Genomic DNA, 25,862 nt, shown 5'->3' on the forward strand with positions numbered 1-25,862 from the left:
GACTACTCTAAATCTGAACCTTCCTTAATATTTTTCTAAATATCAATCCTAAGCATTGATTCTGATAGTCACAATAGTTTCATTTTATCATATGAATACACAGCAATTGCAATCACACAGCAGGATTTCACTGTGCTACACACTGTTGAAACACAGAAGAAAAATACAACCTCTGTTCCAAACATACAGAGTCTAAATCATGACGTGACATGAGTCCAGAGGGGGAAACAAAGGAGAATTAAGAAGTGTTCCACATGACAGGAGATAGTTACAGCACTGGGTTGGGGACATTTCGACAACAGAGAGTACTAAGGAGATTTGAAGAAAGAAAATAAGATAGTTTTGTGAATGTTTCTGGAGAGCTCTTCAAGCATTAGAGACAATGAGAAAATAACACCAGGTGCTTGCTAAAAATATATCAAGTGGATGATGGGGCAGGTCAGATGAGCAGCAGAAGCTGATCTTTCAGTCTTGAATACGAGAAAATAAATGTGATAAGGAACAACGGCTACAATACTAGAAAATAAAGATGCATTATTTACAACTGGATAAAAGAGAGTATAGCTTCTTACATGACACAGCCAAATTTAAAGGTTATGAAACTTGTCTTTCCTACGCTATCCTGGGAAGGGGTTAGGGTAGGTAAATTACCAGGGTGGGATAAAAGCACCGCAGCAGCTGGCATCTGAAATGGTGAGAGAGTGGACAAAACAATTGGCTGTGTGGGTGGACAGAGAAGGTGGAGGTGTGAAATAGAAAGCATGCACAAATCACAAAAAAGTGGACCTAATATGAAGCCTGAATCAAAAGGCCTGCCCCAATAGCAGTTCTGAATGATACACATGATCCACATGGTCAGGAAAAGAAGCAGAAAAGAGGTCTTGGAGGGAAATACTGGGTTTAACGACACTGAGTTGAGATTGGTGATTGTAGCGTAGGCAGGAGGAGAGAGGGGAGACAAGAGGGAGTTTTTATTGCAGAGGGGATAATGCTTTGATATACTGTTGATGAAGGGATGATGTTTGAAGGACAGCAATAGAGGAGGCGATGCTATAGCCCTGTGGGACCACCACAGTTAACTGGGTGGGCAGAAAATGAGTATCTACTAGGGCACATTTTGAACAAAATGTTAGAGAGAAAAAATTGAGAGTGGATAAACTGTGGGAACTAAAGGAAGTAACCATTTTAGAGCACGGTTAATTGTAGCAAAGCAAAGAAGAAAACAGTGAACTTTTGAAATCATTAAAGACTTTGGCAGGAGTAGTTTCAACCGAATCGGAGAAGGAAAAGATAGTTGTTGGGGAAGTGTTTGAAATGTAATTGGAAAACAAGAACTCAAGAGATTTACTTAAAAAAATGTGTTCAATGAATTCAGAAATGAAAAGGAAAAGGAGATGTGGCTGTAGTTGCAGAGCTGATGAGAGCAAGACCAGGGGTTCTGTGTTACTTTCTAAAAGAGCACGCTAAAGCATGTTTCTAAGGTTCGGGGAAAGAGCCAGTGATGAGCGGGTGGCTAGAGGTAAGAATAACAAAAGAGGTAGGGGAGGAATGGAAATAAGAAGAGAGCATGCGATCACTCAGGCAAATCAAACAGTTGAGGAAGAGATCTAGTGAGAAATTTCTGCATCCATGACAGAGGCAAGGGGGGAGAGAAGTGTATAAAGAGGAGAATGCAGAGACGTCACAGAAGAACTGGTCATGTTTTGCTATGTATCGGAAGAAATCAATGACATGCCTTGTGAAGAAGTGAATGCTAAAGGGCTGTAGAAGAAATAGAGCTGATTAAGTAGGAAGATGGCACAATCAAGGAAGGAGAATTCGTAGTAGAAAAAGTCAGCTGGGATGTAATTTTGCAGACGCACTTGAAGATACAAGAAACAGAATGCAGTGTGTAGTTTTAAGTAATGCATTTGTTCAGATAGAAAACTTTTTCTCTTCCTAATGGTTCTTCGTGCTCTCTGTGCCCTTTCCCTTGTTGGATATAAAGATTTGTTTCAAATTCACTTTCTAGTTCTTTTTTGTGTCAGTCAAAAAAATCTGTAAAGAATTTAATTTGTAGTTCTTAAAACTGATTCCTGATGAGTATTTGTTCCTTAGTTTTTCATTGTATTGTAATCTTGGTATTTCAGTTTTTGTGAGCCTTCCACTGTGATTGCAGCTATTATCAGTTAAATGTAGTGTTTTGCAAAGCTGGATGAAAAAGCATGTCAATTCAGTCTGTGCAAGCTCCTTCACAGGGGTGAAAGCCAGTAACATTCTTTGAAAATCTTTATTCGGATAAAACATCAAAAACTGTGCAAAGGATAACAAGCATTAAGAATGTATTTTCAATGTGCATGGGCTGTTTGGTTTCTTAAAGCTAATCTCAGAGTGATTATAATGATTTCTCCAACCGCACTACTGGATGAAAGAAGTTAATTGTTCCTAATCTATCCAGCCAAACAGGCCGTATGTTCGTAGGGGAAAGCTGTAGCCTGAGACTCTGTCCCCACTGCATGAGCCATCCTTTAGCGAAATTGCAGTACAGGCAGTCTGTGCTCCCAGATAGCAAGAGAGAGAGAAAGAGAGAAGGTTCACCCAGCATAATTTCTGCCGGGGGGGGGGGAGAGAACTTGGGTCGAGCTATGTCAATGTTCCCGTAATTTTTCAGGGAAAACATGTCAGCATGCAGTTTCCTGCAGCTCTCAACCCAAGATGTTGGTGTAACATTTTTTTTAACATCACAACAAAGTGACCTTGCCGCTCCTGATGATTCCTGATGAATCCGGATGATTCCTGAGAATGGCAGGTTGGAATACAATGTTCACCAACTCTTTTCAGCTGCAAAGTGTTTAGTTTTTCAGGCAGCTGGGGCAGGCGGGATGGACTCAGTCCTTGAACAAAACCCAGCGACTTCATTTTGTGTCCCCTTAACATAGCTCTTCTGCGTACTTCTGACTAGATCAGCAGAGAGATGCTTACGTATTGCCAGTTTGTGACTCAGAAGTCAAAGGACCTAAGAGAAGCTTTTTTATCAGTAAGATTTCATTAGTAATATTGGGTTGTGTGGAACTGCTGCGTTAGCAGTTCACAGCAAATTCTTGCCCCATTTGAGGCATAGACTCAAACCCACTACTTTTTGATGTGAGTTTTTTAACTTCAGCATTCCACATCGAGGCAAACCTTCAAAAGCTGTAAATTCATATAGCAGCTGGGTCTGTAGCAACACGCACAGTCAATAATTTGGCCATTTGATTTTTTATACTTCCACAGATGACAAACGGAAGAAATTTCTCTGTGCCTTCTGAAAAAATATTATGGAAAAGGATATAAAATATCAATGGTTCAAAAGGAATTGTATGAATTCGTATATTTGTTGTGAAATCTGTACTGAGAGTAGAATACAAATAATTTAAGAAATCTAGCAAATTCACCTGTTTCCAAGTCATTCATCACCATCTATCAGACCCTTGGAGACTCATTTTTTCCTGTTACTTTGGAGTAAGTGCAAAAGATGTATAGACTCCTTTTCAGCTAGTAAACTTATTTTTGATCCACTGGGAAATAATAAAGTAATGAATTTGAAAGCACACGTTATTAACTGGTGAACAGTGAAAATATCTCACTTGAAACAGTCTGCAGCTTTGATATGTGGTGCCAAGCAGGGAACTGGGGCATTTCTTCTTTGACAGCAACACAATATCGTTGCAACTGCTTCCCTCTCGGTGAAATGCAGCCTGCGCTTCAGCCTCTCTTGAGTCAGCTCTGACCTGTGATCCAGAAAGCGCTGATGTACTGCTGTTACTAAAGGTTCTTTAAAAACACTGCATCAGTAGTTAAAAAAAAAAAAAAAAAAAAGAGGTGCAGATGGAAAGCCCTGGAGACATGCAGGGAAGTAGGGATGAAGGGACAAATTAAAATGAGGATTTGAAGCAAAGGTAAATGTTGAAATTAGGTTTTGCACTTTTAAGTGTGTTAAAAAAGGCTCATTTTCTGAAGATATTTAAAACTAGATTGAATCATAAGCTCTTCAATAGACAGACTTTTTTTCTCTTTATATGCAGAGGATTGAGCACAACAGGTCTGTGGACAAGAATAGCAATAGCAACTAAGCGTGGGGCAGGCACTTACAAAACCAAGGAATTGAATGTTGAAGCCCATCAGACTTTTCTTTCTTTAATATTATGATTCTGTGGTTCTGTATGTTTTCTGTATGTTAGCGCTGCATGTTTTCACTATTTTTACCTCAGTATTATTTTAATAGAAAAGTGAAAATACTCTGTTAAACTAATGTAGTTCCTTTTTTGATTCCTCTAAATGTACTTCATTAAAAAAAATTAATAAGCTTATCACTTAGCCTTCTAAGAAGCAAACATAAAACTCCTTCTTGTTAATTCATAAAAGTATTTCTGAAACATAGTTAGTGGTTTTGTGCCAGTGCTTTTGAAACACAGTGCCAGGCCCCTCTGGCAAGTACAATATTTTAATGAAGGGTCAGGGGCCCAGTGCTGGTCCTACTATTGTTTACTTAATACCTATGATAAGATGATACGCCAGCAGTTTGACATTGCCCATCTATCTGATTTTAACATTATTAGACCAAGCACGTGAACGTTTTGGTCCAGTACTACCACTGTACCTGCAGGGTGTTCGTACTGAGTCTATAAAGTCCATAAGGTGCTACCTTATGGGACATGTGTCATCAGGTGGCCTCTAGTAGGAAATAAGTCTATGTATTTCCATACAAACACCACTGGGAGTCTGGTGCTTCCTGGATTGCAGCCATAACACAAGCACAATTCTTATGGAGGCCCAAGGTAAATGTGTGCAACGTGCACGTTGCTTCAGCAGGGAGTTCTGGTCATAGACCTGTCCTCCCCAGGACAGAAAAACAAAGTGTGCAGACTTGCGTTCAGAAAGATGTATGCCAAGTTTCCTCACAACTTGTTCTTTTTATGATGGTCTTAAGTTTTCTGTATGCTTTTCTAATTCCCCCCAGAGGCCCAAAGTGGCTCAAAGTCATTTTGTCAAAGTGACAGAAGTCAGACAGGCAAGATCATGATGTCCCAGATAATGTCTCCTTGGTTGAGGTAATTATGGCTTCAGATCTCTTGCTCGTGTCCATTTAGCACTCAGTCCCAGAAGATCAATTCAGAGAGATGCTATGGATTTGTGAGATGTTAGCAGTGCCTTTTCTGACCCTGATTTTTTGGAGTCCCCAAGCAACCTGAAATGACAAGGAATGAAGGAAACGTCAGAGTTGCTTTATTCTTCAGCTGCCCGCTGCCACACACATTCACATAAGCAGGACAAGGAGCATGAGCATATCCACGTTGTGTACAGTGCTAATCAATCATGCAGTGTTTTATGAGCGACGTATAGATGCAGCTATAGTGAAATTCATATTGACTACAGCAATGTATTTAAATAAAGCCCTTTCAGGTCATCTGGCTCTTCCCTGTGTATTATGTTATTTTCCCCTTAGTGTAGTCTCAGAGCACATCCTATCCAGTTTCTGCATGTCTGTCTTTCGGAGTTTTCTAGCTGACAATGTGTTTTCTAAATATGAAAATCTTCCTTATAGCTCATTTCAGTTTAGCAAGTAAAGATGATAAATCATGTTTCCTCTTACCCTGAGGCAATACATGATATCTCTTATCTCTATATATTTTTGTGAATTTCTGCCTTCAAGTCTGAAATTTTTCTCACTTTCCAGACTTGATTTTGTATTATTTCTCTGGTGGTTTTAGTTCTGGGACACATAGTGGATTTAGAGTCTGGTTTATCAATTCACTGCTTGGTTTTCATTTCACAGAGCTCTTTTCAGCCCTTCAAGGAACAAATCTGGGCAGCACTAAGCAAGCCTGCAGTACAGCTTGTGACTCAGTCAGCAGTGTTAATACAGAGAACAGAATGACCCCTCTGTTCCATCTCTGTTGGATGACTGTAATTCAACAGTATTTTTGAATTAGCACATAACATTTAACTTTCAGATTAGGTACATGCAAGGTGCAATTTTGTAAGAGACACTCTCAGTTAAATTAGGTTGCTCACTATTGGTTTTAATTTGGCAAGCTTGTTGTTTACCGGCTTTTATAAATGCAACTGCTTCTTTGCTGGTCCGGGTTAAAGAAGATGCTTTCTAAACTCAGAGACTTTGGATGTTGTTCAAAACTGACTCTGTCTTTGTTTGGAATGTGCTTACTTTATTGCCAAGCTTTCAGAGTTCATATGGACTGCTTGTATTTACAAATGAGCATCAAATTAATGTGACAGCTGACTAATGCAAGACTTTTGGACCTCAGCTAGTTTTCTCACTAACTTTCTTTTGAATTCACACACAGTAAATGGCTGGTTTAGTTCACTGTATCATAGGAAGGGATTTCTGCAAAGGTTCACTGCTGTTAGCAGGGTAACAAACCTTTTTCATAATTTTGTAAAGGAAAACTTGAAAATTTATCAACAGTAGATGAAGATTAGTAGAATAATTTTTATTATAATGTTAATTTAAATTTAAAAGTTGCTATAAATTAAAAATCTGTTATAAATTGTAATTTTATATAAAAAATAGCCAATTATTCTCTCAGAGATGGTGAGAACTTTTATCAAAAGTCTCTGAAGCTCTGTGAAGAATTCAGCTGCTAGTGTTTGGAAACAGTTATCTGTTAGAGTGTTTTTTCTGCATCACTCACTTGTTGTGGCAGTGTTTGGTAAGTAATGCAGTGGCTTGACCCCAGACGATTTTGAAATTCGTTCCAATTAAAAAAAAAAAAACATGCTAGGCATGATATGGAAAAAACTATACCTCTATAAATGTGTAATAATAAAGCAGTGTGCAGAGCTTGATGTCTAGCGGAGTGGGGGAGATCCGGTTCAAGTCAGCCTATGTACTGTAACAGGTGAGGTATTTCTGATTTGTAATGAAAGAGACCATTGAAACAGATACTTCATATAAAAATATTGTTACTTTTATTTTGAGATGTGCACGCAAGTTTTCCTTTAATAGTAATATACATAGCAGAATACATTATGATCACTGCTTTATTGTTTCCCACCAACTTTCTTGTTATAATTTCAATAAAATAAACCCAATAATTGAGTCAGTCCAGTAGCTATTAGAGATTTATATCACAAATCAGTTAATAGGATAATTTTTGACCAAGTGAATCTCAGGAGACTAAGTCATTATAATTTTGAACCTACAGTGTCTCTCTTTGATGTGATTTGGCAGAGGAATACGTGCGTTGGCCGGAAGCATTGTTCCCATGGAAATGTTATTTTCTACATCACAGCTGTCCCCTTAATGCTGTTTTTGTTAAATTTCTTCAGCAAATTAATGAAATTAAAGCCTCTCCAAATGAGTTAAGAGGTCTATTAAGAATGGCATTAAAATTCCTCTCCTGCCTGTAAAAAGCTGTACGCAAAATCTTCAGTTGGCCTTCCAGTCTCACAAGAGCCGTGCATTAGAAAATATCTATTACAACAACTGAAAAATTGTTAAAATCCTTTCCCTAGGACATCACAGCACACAACTATACTCCACACTTGGCAAAGTGGATTTTTACTGTTGCAGGTGCTTTATTTTCATTAGGGATTATTACCAGAGAACTAAGCTAAATGACAGGGAAGTAGTAATATTGACTCTGCATTGGGAAAAAAAAAGAAACCTGCAAGACCCACCAAATGACTTAAGTGTAAATCTGATTCTCCAGTACATACACTTTGACAGAGCAACAGATTATATGTTTTCATTTCCAATTCTGCTGTAAAGGTGACTGCAAAAATACAAACAAAATCCTCAAAAATCCTACTAACAGTACACAGTACAATAGATAGTATTGATATCTTCTCCCTCACATTTAAAAATATTAATAATACTTTAGATTGGAAAAATGCCTGTGCTTCATGACACTGGTTTTAGTAAAATGTACTTGTTCGTAAGTGGAAAACAAACAAAACCAAGATTGTCCTAATAATTTTAGTCTATCAGTCATACTTAGATAGAATAGCTTTTTTTTTTATTCTTGATAGAGTAAGTGATGTTCTTTGCAATTTGCTAGTGATCATGGAGGCACTGGGTGTAAGGATTCTCTGCTGCTCCCTGTGCTGCCTCCTGCCACAGACTGTTACGGTTCAGGGCCAGGGTCTGATTTAAAAGTCAGTTTTATATAACAATAGCAGAACTTTACTCCTGCAGAACTCCTGCTGATGCAATGTCAACTTACCAGGTTAGTGAAGAGGGAAGAGGAAGTTTTTCTACATTTGCCAACACAAAATATCTGTCTTGTCGGTTTGTTAGATTACAGAAGGAAGAGCAGGGAGAGGAAGAGACGGAGAAAATGCCGGGTAACAGCTGTGGGTTATGAGAAATAGCCGTTCAGTTCAGTGGATCACTCTACAGAGCGGGAGTTCCTGGTGCTGGGACTTATTTTGAGCTGGCAGCTGAATCATGATATTATTTAACAAATGAGATGCAGGGAGAGGTGATATTAACAAGAGTCTGATTATTGTTTTGATAAGTCAAGGAGAGAAAAATGAGATGGTGGCAGAGGATGTCTGAAAGGATATGATCTGTGTTTTTTGAATGATCGTGGTGTCCTAAGAATTGTGTTTGAGCATGCTTGTCAGTTGTTTTTCTTGTCTGTGGAGAAAGACTGAGTCAATGTGTTTTCCTAGTTTAGCCTTTCTTGTTGTTTGCAGTTGTATTGCTTAATGTACAGAAAGAATGGGCAGGACTGCCCTGTGCAGCAACACAGGATGCCTACAAAAAGACTTAATGAAGTTCTTTAACGCATGGGACTTCTTAATTGCTCTTTATATCAGTAACAGCTTTCGGGGGAGTCATTGCCTTTAGTTCCTTCATCCCCGTTCTGGTTGATTTCCCACATGTTGTAAACCTCAACCGGCATGATAAACATAAGGACTCCCAGGTGTCAGTGGGTTTTTTAGTTTGTGTTTTCTCTTGTTTTGTTTTTCTGGCCTGAGGAAATTTGGCACTTAATGTACTAATCAGCCAGTTTCTATAAAAAGTTCCTGTTTCTGTAGGCAAGAATCTGACAAACTAGTGAGATACTGTCCAACTCTGCAACCGGTTCAAAAGCTGCAGCCAAAGACTGCAGGTTTTTAACTATGGAGACAGGACGAGACTTTACATTTGATACATATGAAATGATGAGGATTCAGTGTGTCTGCAGCTGCTTCATGGAAAATGTAACAGCAGCCAAGAATATTAGCAATTAGCTCTAAAATTAGTATTTTCTTGTAAGATTATTAAACACCTCTAAAGCACGAATAAGTCAGAAATTAGGAGAGGCTGGATGAAGTTTCTGACTTGTTTTTTACTTCTTAACATCCAAAAATGTTGATTAAACCAAGATTCTATCCGAAACCCATTTATCTAGGATCTGGAGCATTTGCCCACGCCGCAGTCCATCTTACCTGGTGCAAGAGTTACCAGTTCTACTGTTCTATATAAAGCGGTTTCAAAACAGTTTCTCTGCCTTTACAGCAGGATCCTTTCACGCTGTGAAATCTTCCCTCTCCTTAAGCCAAATCTCACACACATTTGATTTCCTTCTTGGTCAGATATCAAGGAAATGGACTGTCTAAAGCAGGAGATACCAAGACAGAAGCAAAGGTCTTACAAGACTTACTTCACTGGCTCCCTTCTGTGAGGATTTCCTCAAGCACTTTATGGTATTCACTTCTGGCTATGCATCAACTCCAGAAGGGATCACTTTCCAAGTAGCCAGTCCTAGGCATTGATTGTATTTTGGGAGGGTTTATCTGCCAGTGTTTTCTAGTATTTGTGTAATTCAGCACAGATATTCAAAAACTGGGGAGAAAACAAGGTAGTTTATGATTATCTGCTATAGTAGGAGTCTGGAAAACCTTGACAGCAAATTTGATTTCAGAGAATAATTGCACTCCCTGTTTTGAAAACAAATGGGCCTCTGCAAAGAGATCTTGAAGATGAATGCCTTTAACAAATCCAGAAACATTGCATTTTCCAGAAGGCTATGTATGAAGAGCAGTTTTGTACTTGCTTACTGTTTTTCTTTAAAAAAATACCGAAAAAGCTTAGAGAATTTAAGGCTATGTTTACACCAGTAAACTAGACAGTGCCAAGACATAGTCTTAAGCACCATGCCGTGATCATCCATGTTGTTTAAGCAGTTCGTGTCCTCCTTGTCATAGCTTTGTGCAGGACGCACTGATAACGTGCCCCCAGTTCAGTCCAGGCACAACTAAGGAGACAGCATGGGTCAGGGTCTGTTTCCTCGAGACAGCATGCCTGAGGATCATAGAATCATAGAATCATTTAGGTCACTGAGTCCAACTGTAAACCTGACACTGCCACGTCCACCACTAAACCATGTCCCTAAGTGCCACATCTACATGCCTTTTGAATACCTCCAGGGATGGTGACTCAGCCACTGTCCCAGGCCACCTGTTCCAATGCTTGACAACCCTTTCAATGGAGAAATTTTCCTCTCATCCTATAACTTGTTACTTGGGAGAAGAGACCGACCCCCACCTCACTACAGCCTCCTTTCAGGTAGTTGTAGAGAGCAATAAGGTCTCCCATCAGCCTCCCTTTCTCCAGGCTAAACAGCCCCAGCTCCCTCAGCTGCTCCTCATAAGACTTGTGCTCTAGGTCCTTCACCAGCTTCATTGCCCTTTTCTGGACACACTTCAGCACCTCAAAGCACTTCTTGTAGTGAGGGGCCCAAAACTGAACACAGTGCTCAGTTGAGGCCTCACCAGTGTGAAGTACAGGGGGATGATCACTTCCCTAGTCCTGCTGGCCACACTGTTCCTGATACGAGCCGGGTGCTGTTGGCCTTCTTGGCCACCTGGGCACACTGATGGCTCATATTTAGCTGGCCGTCGACCAACACCCCCAGGTCCTTTTCCACCAGGCAGCTCTCCAGCCGCTCTTCCCCAAGCCTGTAGCACTGCATGGGGTTCTTGTAACCCAATGCAAGAACTGGCACTTGGCTTTATCGAATCTCAAATTCTGCTTTAGCTTTGAGAAAATCCTCTTTTGGGAAGGATGTAAGCTAGCTGTGTGTATGCAGGCTGTCAAGGTCAGAGAACAGGCCTGAACCATTTTATTAACTACTATTGGTGTGGCACAGGGGTCTTCAATGACAATAAGGACCCTATTAAATTTCCCATCATAGGTATCTGTCAGTCTGATTCCCCTCAGTTCATTAGCATGGTATATTGTTAAGAATAATATGTAGTGCTTAGGGTTGTTGTACTCCAGAATTGGCTTTAAATTACAAATATTTCTAAATATTTTACTCTAATTTCTAATGTCTTATTTTTCTCTTGTTTGTTTTGAAGAACTTTCTGCTTTAGCTTTGAGAATTTATTCTTCTAAAATTTATCCATAGTGTAAGTAGCCACAAACGGTTACAGTTAAGAAAATGTGCTGTAAAATACATAGGAAGCTGACATGCCCAACTTGATCCTGACTGTCTGGAATAATTATTACTTGGGAAAATATAAATAGGCTTAATACCTATTTTGAGCTTGCTTTAACTAAACCATTTTAATTGATGATCAGATTTCAGCGTCTGTTTTACACTCAGCAGTTACTAGTCATTTAATTTGCATTTGAGCATTCCCTCTGTTTGTTTGTAAAGAGATTACAGAGGAATACTGTATTTTAGGAAGGGCGTACAAATTTACTTCTCACAATTGAGAAAAAGTAGAAAAGAACGTGATTGAAGACTGCGTAGAGAAATCTTTCCTTTTTCTGTGTTCACTGGAAAATTGAAGCATCTGACTAGAGTTTCTAGCCTGCTTCCACAGAGACCCGTCTCTGGTTCTCGGAGTGCTCAGGTGGTTTCCTGCATTTGGGGGTAACACAGGAAGCAACGTTCCTGTGTGAGCTTTGTCTGTCACCCTGCTCTTGTTGACTAGTTTGTCCCCATAAGCCATAGTCAGTGGCCTGGCTGTCACCTTCACCCTGCTGTTGCTGTTGGCTGTAGGCTGCCATGCAGCTGGAGTTGCGTGATGATTTTGTTCTTGTTTTGATTCCAATAAGGGTGATTATTATGCCATTGCCATTCACATGTGATTGGGACTAGCATAGTTAATTATTTTATTTAATTATCACCACCACCACCAGGCTGCATATTCTCTTTGCAGAGGATATTTTTAAGATTAATATCTTATAAGGCACCTTGAGAACCATGGTTTTAGTGAATTACCTACTTGTTGACTCATATAATCTCATAAATTACTTTTATTTAAGGTCATTTTTAAAATATTGTTGTACATATTTAACTGGATGCATGTGTGATTATGTTTGTGTATATGTACATGTGAAGAAAACTTCAAGTATTTTGTTTCCTGTGAAAATAAGAGGTTGCAGGATTTGCTCTTTTTTACTCTGAAGTCCATCTTATGTTTCTGTTACTTCAGAAAGGAATCAAACCTGACATACAACTCCTTATTTTTCTGTGAATAATCCATTTCTAGCACTGTCAAAAGTCTAGGTAGAAGGATAGCATTGCTGGCAAGGATACCAAGCATCTCCTGAGAATAATTAGTGAGTGAGGGTTTGGATGGCGAGAAAGGGTTCAGAGTGCTGGTAAAGGAGGTGCTTGTGTCCACTGCAGATTTACTATAAGGCACTATAAGCCACTCAGAACTCTCCTAGTACTTATTTCTCAAAGCTCTCTTGTTGAAAGAGGAATTGAGGATAAAAAGCTGCTGCTGTGTGATGGCTTTCTTCAGGAAATGTTTGTTAGTTGCGAGTATAACAAAGATGTCTTCTCTGCTGCTTTGGAAAAGATGGGGGGGAAACCTTTATTTAAAGCAAATGTTTTTAGAAGTCTACTGGAAAAAAAATGGAGTTTTGTGAATGAACTTTCAGTATTAGCCATTTGTACTAGTATTTGGTATATCCACAGAAATCTAAATCCTTTTTTCCATACTTGAATTCTCTTTCCTACTTTTCTCAGTCGGTCAAAAGAATGTGACTGAATGAAGTCCACCTCATCCTTGGCAGGTGTAAACAGCAAAGATTCATTTTGATACAGAAGCCTTTAGACAGCAGCCAAGGCACAGATTTTTGTAAGGCGTAGTACTTTTGTAGTTAACTGCATAGTGAAATTATAGCAACTTTGTTTGCACACCAGCCTTTCTAAGCACATCGATTTCTTTTATAAGGGTAATTATTGTAATCCATTGCACTTAAATAGAATTATACATCTTGGGAAATGACACATGAAGCACCTCAAAGGCACATTAGACTCAGGAAATGGGAACTTTCTCCTCAGTGTAAGTTTTATGAGAAAAGAAAATATTTCTGTTTTCACTGCTATGACATAAGACCTTTCCTAAATGTTAGTATCACTTATAAAGCAATGCCATAATTATTATTTCCTATTAGTAAACATGAGAGGCACCCACTGATTTTCTAGATGTTATACTTGAAAAATGGATCATTGGAACGGGTTGTTCTGCAGGTAGTAAAAATGTCGCTTCCCCATCACTCTGTCCTATGCGAATGAGCTCCCACATGAAATAACAGAGATTCAGTTATGACTTATAGTACAGTCTTTCCCCAAGGGGGCATTCATAAGATCTCTCTCCAGGGATCTGTTTTCAAAACAGTTTTAGAAACTAAATAGCTCTAGTTTTCCTGTGTCAAATTTGAACTGATTTTAAAAAATATGGAAAGGAGAGAGACCTGACAGAAAACACAGTCACATTAATCATACTTCCTTAGAGAACTTGGGTTAAAAATAGCATTACGGGATAAGGGGCCCTAATTTTCTGATTCTTAGAATTTTGCAGAAGAGAAAGTTGAACGTACTAGCTCTTCTCAAGACCCTTCTTTCTAGATCTCTCTAGTATTTCTTATATGCAAGGTAGTGTTGAAACTGAGAACAAGTTTCTGTGTCATCTCATTTCTAAGGTTTCTAAACTAGCATCCCGAAAGGTGTTAGTTTGAAAGAAAATAAAGCATGTGATGTTATCATCTTACAAGTAAGTTACTATAGTGCTAAAAAGCTGCAGAAATAGAGATCCACTTTTTTTCCTTCCCTGCCTTCCTCTTTACTCACTTCCTACCCCACTCCTTCCTTAGTGTTAAATGTACCAATGTGAGTCAGTATGCGCTAACGTATAACAGCAGAGTTAAAAAAGAATAAGAAAAGAACTTTCCGGTAAAGGATAAGAAAAGAACTTTCCGGTTACCACTGCGTTGCAGTCTTTTGCTATTGTTTGTCCAGGCAAGGCCACTAAGTCTCTCTCTCAGGTTTGGTTTGTGCCTCTCCATCTCGTGATCCGAACTCTCATTCATATTTTCCCTTATAACTTCCTTCAGAAGCACACCCAATATTTTTTTGATTTGATGGCAGAGGTCCACTTCTTCTATAAACTAGTTCTTATGTTTTCCTCTGTGTTGTGGCTTAACTCCAAGCATTTAGTGCCTTCATGAACATGCAGCTGTCAAGTAAAGAGCAAAGCACTTTATGGGTACCTCTCAAATATCTTAGATAGTTGCAGTTGTTCCAAATCTGATGCCTCATCCCATTTCCCCTTGAGTCAGTGGGAAAAGAGCCAGTGATCAATTTGCTTTTGAGGGCATTGCATTAAATCCAGAGATAATTTTTGTGTGACAGAGCATGTGTTATAAAAACTTCATAAAGAATCAATAAAACCTTCCTTTTTTGAAATAGATTCAGGCCACTACAGGTAAGGGGAAAGGAGTATGGTCATACCCACTAAAATTTAGTCTACAGCCATTTTCTGAGCAGTAAATCTCTAGGAATAGCCTTTGTATGTTTTTGAAAGTCTGTGTAAAAATTAGAAATATTCTTTGTTAGCCTTTACATACTAGAGATTTAACACAAAAATGAATAATTTCCCCTGGTTTCCAGAAATATTCCATTGTTTCGTGGATTGTCTAAGACTACCTAGCAGGGACTTTTCAGTGAGATCCACTGTACTGAACAGAATAATCAAGGTTTAAGTTCTGTGCAAGAACTTCACTGAAGTAGAAACATTTTTTATGTGTTCTCAGGCCTGTGTGCTCCAGAGTTTCCAGGTCTGGATGTTTGCCCAGACACTTACCACTTAGATGTCGGGGCAAAATTTGGATAGGTACTGCTGTCATTACTGTAGATCGTAATTTCTGTACAAAGGAATTCCAGAATCACAGAATGGTAGGGGTAGGAATGGACCTTCAAAGATCATCTAGTCCAAGCCCCCTGCCAGAGCAGGTTCATCTAGAGCAGGCTGGACAGGAACACATCCAGGTGGATTTTTAATATCTCCAGAGGAGTCCACAGCCTCTCTGGGCAGCCTGTTCCAGTGCTCTGTCACCCTCAAAGTAAAGAAGTTTTCCCTCATGTTGAGATTGAACTTCCTGTGTTCCAATTTGCGTCCTTTGCCCCTTGTCCAGTCGTTGGGCACCACTGAAGAGTCTGGCCCCATCCTCTTGACACCTGCCCATTAGATATTTATAAGCATTGATGAGATCCCCTCTCAGCCTTCTCCAAGCTAAACCGACCCAGGTCTCTCAGCCTGTCCTCATAAGAGATATGCTCCAGTCCCTTGATCATCCTCATAGTCCTCTGCTGGACTCTCTCCAGTAGTTCCTTGTCTATCTTGAATTGGGGAGCCCAGAACTGAACATTGTTCCAGATGTGGCCTCACCAGGGCAAAGTAGAGGGGGAGGATGACCTCCCCCGACCTGCTGGACACACTCTTTTTTATGCTCCGCAGGATACCATTGGCCTTCTTGGCCGCAAGGGCATGTTGCTGGCTCATGGTCAACTTGCTGTCCACCAGAACTCCCAGGTCCCTCTCTGCAGAGCTGCTTTCCAGCAGGTCAACCCCTAACCGGTACTGGTGCATGGGGTTATTCCTCCTTAGGTACAGGACCCTACACTTGCCCTTGTTGAACTTCATTAGGTTTTTCTCTGTCCAACTCTCAGCCTGTCCAGGTCTCGCTGAATGGCAGCAAAGCCTTCTGGTGTGTCAGCCACTCCTCCCAGTTTTGTGTCATCAGCAAATTTGCTGAGGGTACACTCTGTTCCCTCAAACAGGTCACTGATGAATATGTTGAACAAGATGGGACCCCAGTACTGACCCCTGGGGAACACCACTAGTTACAGCCCTCCAATTGTTCACAACCCTCTAGGCTTTGGCATTCAGACAGTTCTCAATCCACCTCCCTGTCCACTCATCTAACCCATACCTCCTAAGCTTACCTATGGAAAGGTCCCTTAGCCTGGACCACTGATAGGTCAGGTCCCACTGGGACGTGTTGCGAAATGCTGCAGCAGATAATTTAGATGTAGCAACGTAGGTATATTAGGTATATTAGAATAAATTCCATGTATCAGTTACGATGACCTATGTCATATAGTAACAAAGTGTTGTATGAAATACATATATAGTATATTTATTTGTTGCTGAAGAGAAGGAGCAAAAAACCTACAGCTATTCATTACTGTGTAATTTCATCAAAATCATAGGTTGAGTGAGCTAAACCACATTACTGAAAACATCCTTGAAATGTCTGAATGTTTAGAAACCAAAGCTAGACTTCAGACTGATATCCTTTTCCATGCTATTGAATCAATTATCTGTTTCCCAGAGGAATATAGATCATTTGTGGGTATATATGTGAGAAGAAGGGAGGCAGAGCACTGTTTGCAGAACTTAGATTTCCCAAGCAAAAAAATGCATATATGATATACTGATGTGCTCTTGCTGGTGATGTGTTTTAAGACAATCAGTAAATAAGCATGTGTTATTTGAAACAAAATTTTGATGAGTCAAGTATGTTTCCAGCAGACCAAACAGGAACCTAGAATTATAGTTGCTCCCTTTTACCTCTCAAAAACCAAACCCTACCTATGTGAATTAGCTGCTTTTACCCTCCAGTCTCCCAAAACCTTCCATCTGAAACCTGTCCTTTTCTGTCTTCCCCCTTTTACTCTTCTTTGTCTGCACTGTTTATCCATCCACTGGCTGACAGTGTCTTTACATCCAAAATGCAAAGCAGACAGATGGGCGCCTCAGGAAAGAACATGACTAAGAGCACCAGCATCGGCGGGGATATGTACACACTGGAGAAGAACGATGGCAGCCAGTCGGACACTGCAGTGGGCACTGTTGGCGGTGGTGGCAAAAAGAGACGCTCCAGCATCGGTGCAAAGATGGTCGCCATCGTGGGTCTCTCGCGAAAAAGCCGTAGCACGTCACAACTCAGCCAAACTGGTAGGAACTGGATTTTTTTTTTCCCCCTCTCAAATTATCATTTTAATGTGCATAGTGTGTATGTGTTACGGTTTAATCATTTGTATAACCTGTTGAAGTTGCCTGATCAACAATATTCTACAGAATGAAGAAAATGACCATCTTTTTTCTCTGGACATTTACTAAACTTTTTTTTTTTTTAGCAAAGATCCTTTTCAGGTTGGACTAAGGCTTTTATTTTCTGCTTGCTGGAACCTGCTTAATGCACCAATTCCTTGCTTCTCAGGAGCCAACATGAGCCACATACTTCTGTTTGGGGGGAATCCTTACTGCGAGTTTGTGAAGGGTCACTGTAATGTTGCAAAATTCCTTTAGTTTTGTCACAAAAAGTGTTTTCATATTTCAGTGTGGGTTTTTTTTTCACATTTGAACATGCAAACATATTTTGAAACAAAACAATTTTCCTGGAAAAAACTGATATGTTATATTTTATTACTTTAGTATAACTGTTTCATTGCTTTTTAAGTAATTCCTTTTCAGCCTACAAGCATATTCACCGTCAGTATAAATTTTCCTCATTTCTGTTCATCTCAGTTGAAATTTGATACTGAAATATTCTGCCTCAGAAAAATTGAGAGTTTTTCTGCTTTGATGACTAAAACACTGAAAATCATATGCATTTTTTTCTATTTCTCCTATTTCAGGGAAAAATCCATATAATGCACTCTGAAAAGCTCTCATTGTCAATTAAGGAAGCTGTATAGGACAAGTGTATTTTACATGGAAAAAGATAACTTGTATTTAAATGACATATATATAAAAGTGTTTAAGCAATTTATATACTCATGCACATATATATTTATATATTTCAAGGTATATACATAAGATGTATGTTCAGCATTTAAGCAAAACTGTTGTAATGTTGTCATGTCATTTAACATAAGTTTATAGCATTCCATAGTGTTTGGTCCCATCTGAAGGTCTCCGTTTTGCTAACCACCACTCAAACACTGGTAGGAGATTTTTCAGTTCTCTGGAAAGTTTGCAGTTTATATCAAAGTGATAAGAGTTTTAATGTATAAGTAAATGGTGGAAAATGATGATTTGCAATGTCAGAAATTGTGGTAAATATTTATAAGTAATCTTTTGTAGGAGGGGGATTTAAAGTACCTGGAAAGAGTAGAAGTAAAAACGGGGGGAAAGGAAGGGTAAGCTAGAGGGGTAACAGGAGAGGGGTGCAGAAGGAGGAGTACAGAAAGAGAGCAGGCAGTTTGAGTGTGCGTCTTACTGAATGACATATGAGACCAGAGGGAATGAAGAGGGGAAAGAACGTATATCATGAAAGCTCTGAAATCATGCAGACACTGATGACTCCACCAGTAGACAAGACTTTGCAGGAGTCTCATGTTTTACCAACTCACTTGCAGGATATGGAGATGGCAGTTTCATATGCATTTCTATTTTCTCTGAGTTCAAATGAATGCGAGGCAAAAGATGAAGTCATCTTTATGCAGTCTGGGAAGTTTCTGGTTGGGCAAGAAAAAATCTTAGCCACTTGCTCACCTAGAAATCTAAATTTTACTCATGCGATAGTACTTTGGTGTGTACCTGTATTGATGTATTTAAATATCAAGTCAGATGCAATGCACTCCATTACTAGTTCTGACCTAATCTAGTCTCTCTTACTGTAAGAGATATTAATGAAGGATGTCAGCTCTTTGTATGCTGTTCAAGCGTGTCTCAGCGCTGGAGAGAATCTGTATTGTGTGGCTCGCCTAGATTTGATTTAAATACCACACTGTCTTAGTTATTTGGACTTTTAATCTGAAGTTTTTCTCTGTTATATCCCACCACTTGCCCAACAACTGATTAGATGCTCAAGTCAGGGACAAATGTGAAATGTTACTCTTTCAAAAGTACTCATGGTACACCACATTCATGGTGAATGGGGTGTCTGAAAAACTCTTGAATAAGGAACTGCATTCCAGGGCTGTTAGAGGAGCAGCAGAAACCAGGGGAGCCTGCACGGCTCTGGCCGGCAGCCCTTGTCCCTCGGCTGCTCCCTGGGAGAGGCCTGTGCTCAGGGCTGGCCCGTGCCTGGCCCCGAGGAGAGCAGCCAGTGCACCTGCCGCTGCCACCTTCTGAAAAGGGCCCCTGTGTATCGGGCTTTTTGGTAGAGCTGTTACCCCACCAGCTCCTGCTGCCCTATTTGACCACGCTCCTGCGGGGCCTTGTCTGGTGGGCACACGTGGCTTCACCAAACAGGGCAGGCACGTGCATCATTTAAACAGTTGGGCCACGCAAGCACCCAGTTGGGTCACTGGTCAGATGGTGAGCAAGCCTGTGGCCAGACGTCAGCCCCTGGATGAGTATGAGTACGGTGTCGTGTCTCCGGTGGCACAAGGTGATGGCCTGTTGGGTGGGTGAGGGTGAGGTCACATCACGAAGAAGTGTTTTGCACGTCTTAAGCATCTGTCGGCACATCTTAAAGAAAATATTGCACACCGGTGTTATACGTGAACGCCAGAGGTTTAAAACTTGCAGTTAATGTATTTAATGAATTTATAGATTCCCCTGGTTTACCTCATTGTGTTCCTGTTTTCAAATGGTAAGTGTCCCGCACAAGGAATTGTGTATTGGTACAAGCATCGATACAAGGGCTGGGATCAAAACACTAACGTGCGGTAAACATCCTGTAAGTACAGTTTTCTGGAACTGAGAGGCAGGGGATGCTGAGGTGGCAAGGCACTGGGACCGCACAGAAACTGGTCGAAGTATAAAAGGTTGTTAGGCAGTCTCTGAAGAAATTATATCATTCAATTGGTCAGCTAAGTATCTCCTTACATATCAGGCTTGAAAAAGCATACTGATATCATGAAATAACAATACTACTTCTATAAAAAGCTGTGATCCTATTTATAGCAACTAGGCTTTTATAAACTGTGTGCTCATATGGAAGTCAGTGAAGAAATTCCTACCAGTATCTCTGAAACTTTTTTCAAGTGTTTTGTAAAGCATAATTGTATTTCAGTGGTTTTCTTCATTCATATTTTATAACTAAATCCATGCCAGAAGTTTTTTCAAAAGTAAGTCATCATAACTGCTTTCAGGACTGTGAATCAGACGTACAATAAATGCCTTAAAAGGTCCATTTTTCTGTCTTTTCAAATTAATTTTATATTATTTCTTGTTATTTGGCATAGTATTAAGAAACTGACACAAATGACACACAACGATATTTTTTATTCTGGTCTAATTCTTTTAGAGTATTCAGGTAGGAACAGTTGTTTGGGTTTTTACGGTAAAGAGTATGCTGATTTGTTGTTATAATTGGGAGTAAAAGGAGTCATGTTAATAATAATAATAATAACAAAAACAACAACAACAACAAATACCTAAAAACAGTATTTGGATTTCATTCAGCTGTGGCTAGTGTATATTCTGTGTTGGAAGGCCTCCAGAGAAAGAACTGAATACATCTGAAATATGACAAAAACCTGAATAAGTAATGCTCTTTTCTCCTCAGACACATACAGTCTTAAATGTCTAGAAAATTGCTAATCCGTTAACTCTGCTGACCAAGCCCATCAAGGGTAATTTATGAAAGTAAAATAATAATCCAAGAAGTTGAAAAGATCTCACCACATTAACATAGGCACTATGAACAGATCTTTTCAGATTATCATTGCAAGAGAACCCAAGTGTGTTCTCATATTCGTTACATTAAAAGATCTTAAGTGGTGCTCTGTGCATCACTATTGTTATGGGAAAAGAAACAGCAGAAAAAATGCCAATGTTAAAACTGTGGGAATACAGAAAACTTGGATAAAAAATAGAAGAACTCGTTCTCTGGTTTCCATTTGGGCTTAAAGGGAAGTTGTAATTTATTTTTTAAAAGTTCACACTCCGTTTAACAATGTTTATCACTGCTGTGGTATTTTTTTCCTATTATTTGGTTTAATGAAAATTTTAAATGTGAGAATATACAAGATCAGTATTTTCTGAACGGATTTGATTTATTTCAAAGCAATTTAAAAAAAAAGAAAAGAGCCTGGAAGTTCCTGCAATTTCTTTAACTTTGGGATCAAGCTAATGGTTGGATGACACAACAGTAATTTTAATTAAGGTAACTTTTACTTAAGATGAGACTTTAGTAAAAGACCAGATGCTCTAAAGTGGCAAGATAAATCAGAATTGATTTAAATTCTGGTTCCTGTACCGTTTCAGTGCTACAAAAAATAGCTAAAGGAATACTCCCTACAGTTGGGTCAATCAGTCATTCCTAGAAGCTAACATTTGGCAGGTTAGAAAGAGTTTATGTTGTAACCCCCAGGTCCTGATTCCACAGGCATTCTTCCTAGTGGAAAAGCTGGCTTTCTTTACAGAGGAAAATAAAATACAAAATGCAAAACCCAAGCAGCATCTTAACAGTGCTTGCTTAGCTATTCATATCTGGAATGCAGTCCTTTCCCTGCTGGGCAGCCCTGAGGGAACTGATGATCAGGCTTCTGTACAGGTGCAGACCTGTAGCTCTCAGTTATATTTCATTAATGAGTGAAGTCTTTGGCCTCTTCTGATTACACTGTCTTAGATCTCCTTTTCAACTTAACATGCACTGCCTCAGGCAGGTGGGTACCCGGGTGCCTTGACTTCCCTTACTTGGCTGACATTTCTCCTTTAGCTGGGAAAATATGTTGTCTTTTCGTTAGTTACACAAGACCTATTGTGTCTTGTGTTTGCAGGCTGATTATATCCAAAAGCTGAAGCAGTTTAATTTATGTTTTCAAGACTTTTTTTAGAATCTAGACCACACCATGAATCATAGATACTAAAACATTTGCTGTGTGTATGTACATTTAGTCTTTTGTACAGAGTCCAGTGCACTCTCAGAGACTGAGTCCCCTGACGTCTTTGGGTATATGATGACAATAGATGGTATCTGTTAAAATAGATGACAAAAAGCATGTAACAGCATGACTTAAGAGTGACCAGCGCAGTAATGCCTGCAGAGAGGTGTAACCATGTGTTCGAATGGAAATAATCTGCCCTTGTTTGTTTCTGTAGAGTGTTATAGGAAAGCATTGGAGAACTATTGGAAACCTATGTAATGTCAACCAAGATGTAGACATAGTATTAAAACGTATTAAAAATTCAGATCCAAAAAGCTTTGGGTTGTGGGTTGGGTTTTTTTTTAATGACCAAGGTAAAGGCTGTCCCCGCGTTAGCAGGGGAACAAACTTTGGCAAGGTGCCACATGTGGCATGAAGTTATAGGGCTGTAAAAGTAGAGTTTTGGGACAGTGTGTCATGGTGTTCTGTACTCTCTTAATATCCTTTATAATTTTGGTGGGGTTAAACTATGGGATTATATTCTTGAAGTTATATTTCTCTGTAGAAAGAGAAGCAAGAATCAGTTGATTCAGTGCAAATAAAATGATGATTGCCCTTGAGAGAATTAAATAGCGTTCATCAAAACGAAGTGCTTCTATTTTAACAAATTCTGGAGAGGTCCAAAGGGTAACCCCAGTGAAACAAGGTTGAAGTATTTTGAAATTTTGATATTTTATGACTACATCTTTTCTTAGAAGAAAATGTAAGAGAAGTAGGTTTCTTAGGGCAAAAAACTTGAGTGGGATTTTATTTTCTGTGTGTGTTAAAAGCCAAATTTTGGATTCTATATGGTTTGTAGGATGTTGAAACTACAGTGTAAAGTGCTATATTCATAAGTAGAACAGTCTCAGTTATGTCTGTCATGAACCAACCACGTAGCCTATAGAGCAATTTCCTCAATTACTGGAATAATTGAAGGGAATCTTTTGGGAACATTGGTCTTGGTCTTGTATGGAATTTCACATTTCTCAGTTTAAAGTTTGGATTTATATAAAAGACAGTCTTCTACCACACGTACAATACATATATTTCCTGTTAAAAAGAATATGATTAATCACTTCTAACAGTGGTAACTAAAGGAGAAACATTGATTGCCTTTCATTATCTGGAATGAGATAGAATATGGTAAGCAAACAACTTACTAAACTAAAAGTATATTTGTTTTCACAATATACATTGTTATTTTCTATCTCTAGAATTAATTTATGTGGCCAAAATGGCAACTGAAATTATCATTCACTACTTTTAATCTGGCCACGTATTTTACTTTATTTAAAATCAGATATATAATTCAGGATTTGAAGCAAGCCATTTGTTTGGGGTTTTATTTCCTCTCCTATTCCAGAGTCAGGTTGCTAATGTTAATAAATTGCTTTAATGTGTAGTATTATACTTGTATCAGTATTCTTGATGTGTAATCTGATTTAGTTTCAAAATAAACCCATATTCCATTGATAGAAATATAGGATTAGCAGTTGACAAGAGATTAAGGCCAATTTGTCCTACTGATTAGTTGAGAATTGTGACCTGAATCCTTTACCAAAGACAAAGTACCATTATAATAAATACTTTACCAAGAGCATTAATCAGCTTTTACTAAATAAACTCTGGAGAGTGCGCTACTAAATAAATAGGCTCTAATTACAAACTAAGAAGGCTGACTACACCGGCTTTTAACTATATTTTACTAAGGTGAATAGTAAAATATAATAATATAGTATAGTATAAAAGATACCGGTTTTAATGTAGGAAAGAAAAGCTAGGAAAGACTAGGAAAGAAGATAAGGCAGTACATAATTTATGCAACTGTCCTCAACAGATTTGCTGTAGAGGAGGTAGGTATATAATTGAGCCCTCATATTTTCATAAAGCTTCTGTGAGAGATCATAGAATCATAGAATGGTTTGGGTTGGAAGGGACCTTAAAGATCATCTAGTTCCAACCCCCCTGCCATGGGCAGGGACACCTCCCACTAGACCAGGCTGCTCAAAGCCCCATCCAGCCTGGCCTTGAACACTTCCAGGGATGGGGCATCCACAGCTTCTTTGGGCAACCTGTTCCAGTGCCTCACCACCCTCACGGTAAAGAATTTTTTCCTGATATCCAATCCAAATCTTCCCTCTTTCAGTTTAAAACCGGTACCCCTTGTCCTATTGCTACACTCCCTCATAAAGAGTCCTTCCCCATCCTTCCCCATTGAGGAGACAGATGAAGTATTCTATAAGCGGCTGGCTGAAGCCTCGCAATCGCCAGCCCTTGTTCTGGTTGAAGTCTTCAAGCTGCGGGATATCTGCTGGAAATATAACACAGCAAAGAGCGGGCAGGATAGGAGGTTCCTCAAGTGCATGGAAGATAACTTCCTGACACAACTGGTAGGTGAGCCTACCAGGGGAGGTGCCTCGCTAGACCTACTGTTCACAAACAGAGAAGGACTAGTGGGAGATGTGGTGGTCGGAGGCCGTCTTGGGTTTAGTGATCATGAAATGGTCAAGTTTTCAGTTCGTAGTGATGTAAGGAGGGGGTTTAGCAAAACCTCCACCTTGGACTTCTGGAGGGTGGACTTTTGCCTGTTCAGAACACTGGTTGAGAGAGTCCCTTGGGAGATAGTCCTGAAGGGAAAGGGGTCCAGGAAGGCTGGACGCTCTTCAAGAAGGAGATCTTAAAGGCCCAGGAGCAGGCTGTCCCCAAGTGTCGCAAGATTAAAGGGCAGGGAAAATGGCCAGCCTGGATGAACAAGGAGCTTTTGATGGGATTTAGGAATAAAAGGAGGGTTTACCACCTTTGGAAGAAGGGACAGGCAACTCAGGAGGAGTACAGAGATCTCGTTAGGTTATACAGAAAGAAAATTAGGAAGGCAAAAGCCCCGCTGGAGCTCAACTTGGCCACTAACATAAAGGAAAACAAAAAAAAGTTTTTATAAATGCATCAACAAAAAGAGAGCGAGAGAGAATCTCCATCCCTTACTGGATGCTGGGGGGAAAGTTGCAACCAAGGACGAGGAGAAGGCTGAGATACTGAATGCCTTCTTTGCCTCCGTCTTCAATAGTCAGACCAGCTATCCCCAGGGTGCTCAGCCTCCTGAGCTGGAAGATAAGGATGGACAGCAGAACAACCCGCCCGTAATCCAGGAGGAAGTAGTCAATGATCTGCTTCTGCACCTAGACCCACATAAGTCTATGGGGCCGGATGGGATTCACCCAAGAGTACTCAGGGAGCTGGCGGGAGAGCTCACCAAGCCTCTCTCCATCATTTACCAACAATCCTGGTCAACAGGGCAGGTGCCAGATGACTGGAGGGTGGCTAATGTGACGCCCATCTACAAGAAGGGTCGGAAGGAGGATCCGGGGAACTACAGGCATGTCAGCCTGACCTCGGTACCAGGAAAGATCATGGAGAGGATCATCTTGAGTGAGCTCTCACGGCAAGTGCGAGGCAGCCAAGGGATCAGGGCCAGCCAGCATGGGTTTAGGAAAGAGAGGTCCTGCTTAACCAACCTGATCTCTTTCTATGACCATGTGACCTGCCTTCTGGATGTGGGGAAGGCTGTGGACGTTGTCTGTCTGGACTTTGGTAAGGCCTCTGACACCATCCCCCACAGCATTCTCCTGGAGAAGCTGGCGAATCATGGCATAGACAAGTGTACTCTTCGCTGGGTTAAAAACTGGCTGGATGGCTGTGCCCAGAGAGTTGTGATTAATGGGGTGAAATCCTCTTGGTGGCCAGTCACCAGTGGTGTCCCTCAGGGCTCAGTTTTGGGTC

General features: G+C 39.9%; 1 protein-coding gene across 50 annotated transcripts in view; it reads left to right on the top strand.

The window, feature by feature from the left end:
* Positions 1 to 25,862, top strand: part of RIMS2 (regulating synaptic membrane exocytosis 2) — a 503,494-nt gene that overhangs the window by 426,611 nt on the left and 51,021 nt on the right. For 37 of the 50 annotated variants that reach the window (XM_074577608.1, XM_074577599.1, XM_074577598.1 and 34 more), the window contains one exon: positions 16,994 to 17,235. The exons of the other annotated variants lie outside the window; for them this stretch is intronic. In XM_074577608.1, coding sequence (XP_074433709.1) covers positions 16,994 to 17,235 — 242 coding nt within the window. The remainder of the gene's footprint in view (positions 1 to 16,993; positions 17,236 to 25,862) is intronic. 50 annotated transcript variants of the gene reach the window in all.

Source organism: Larus michahellis, chromosome 2, assembly GCF_964199755.1.
Source record: "Larus michahellis chromosome 2, bLarMic1.1, whole genome shotgun sequence".
Classification (NCBI taxonomy): Eukaryota; Metazoa; Chordata; class Aves; order Charadriiformes; family Laridae; genus Larus; species Larus michahellis.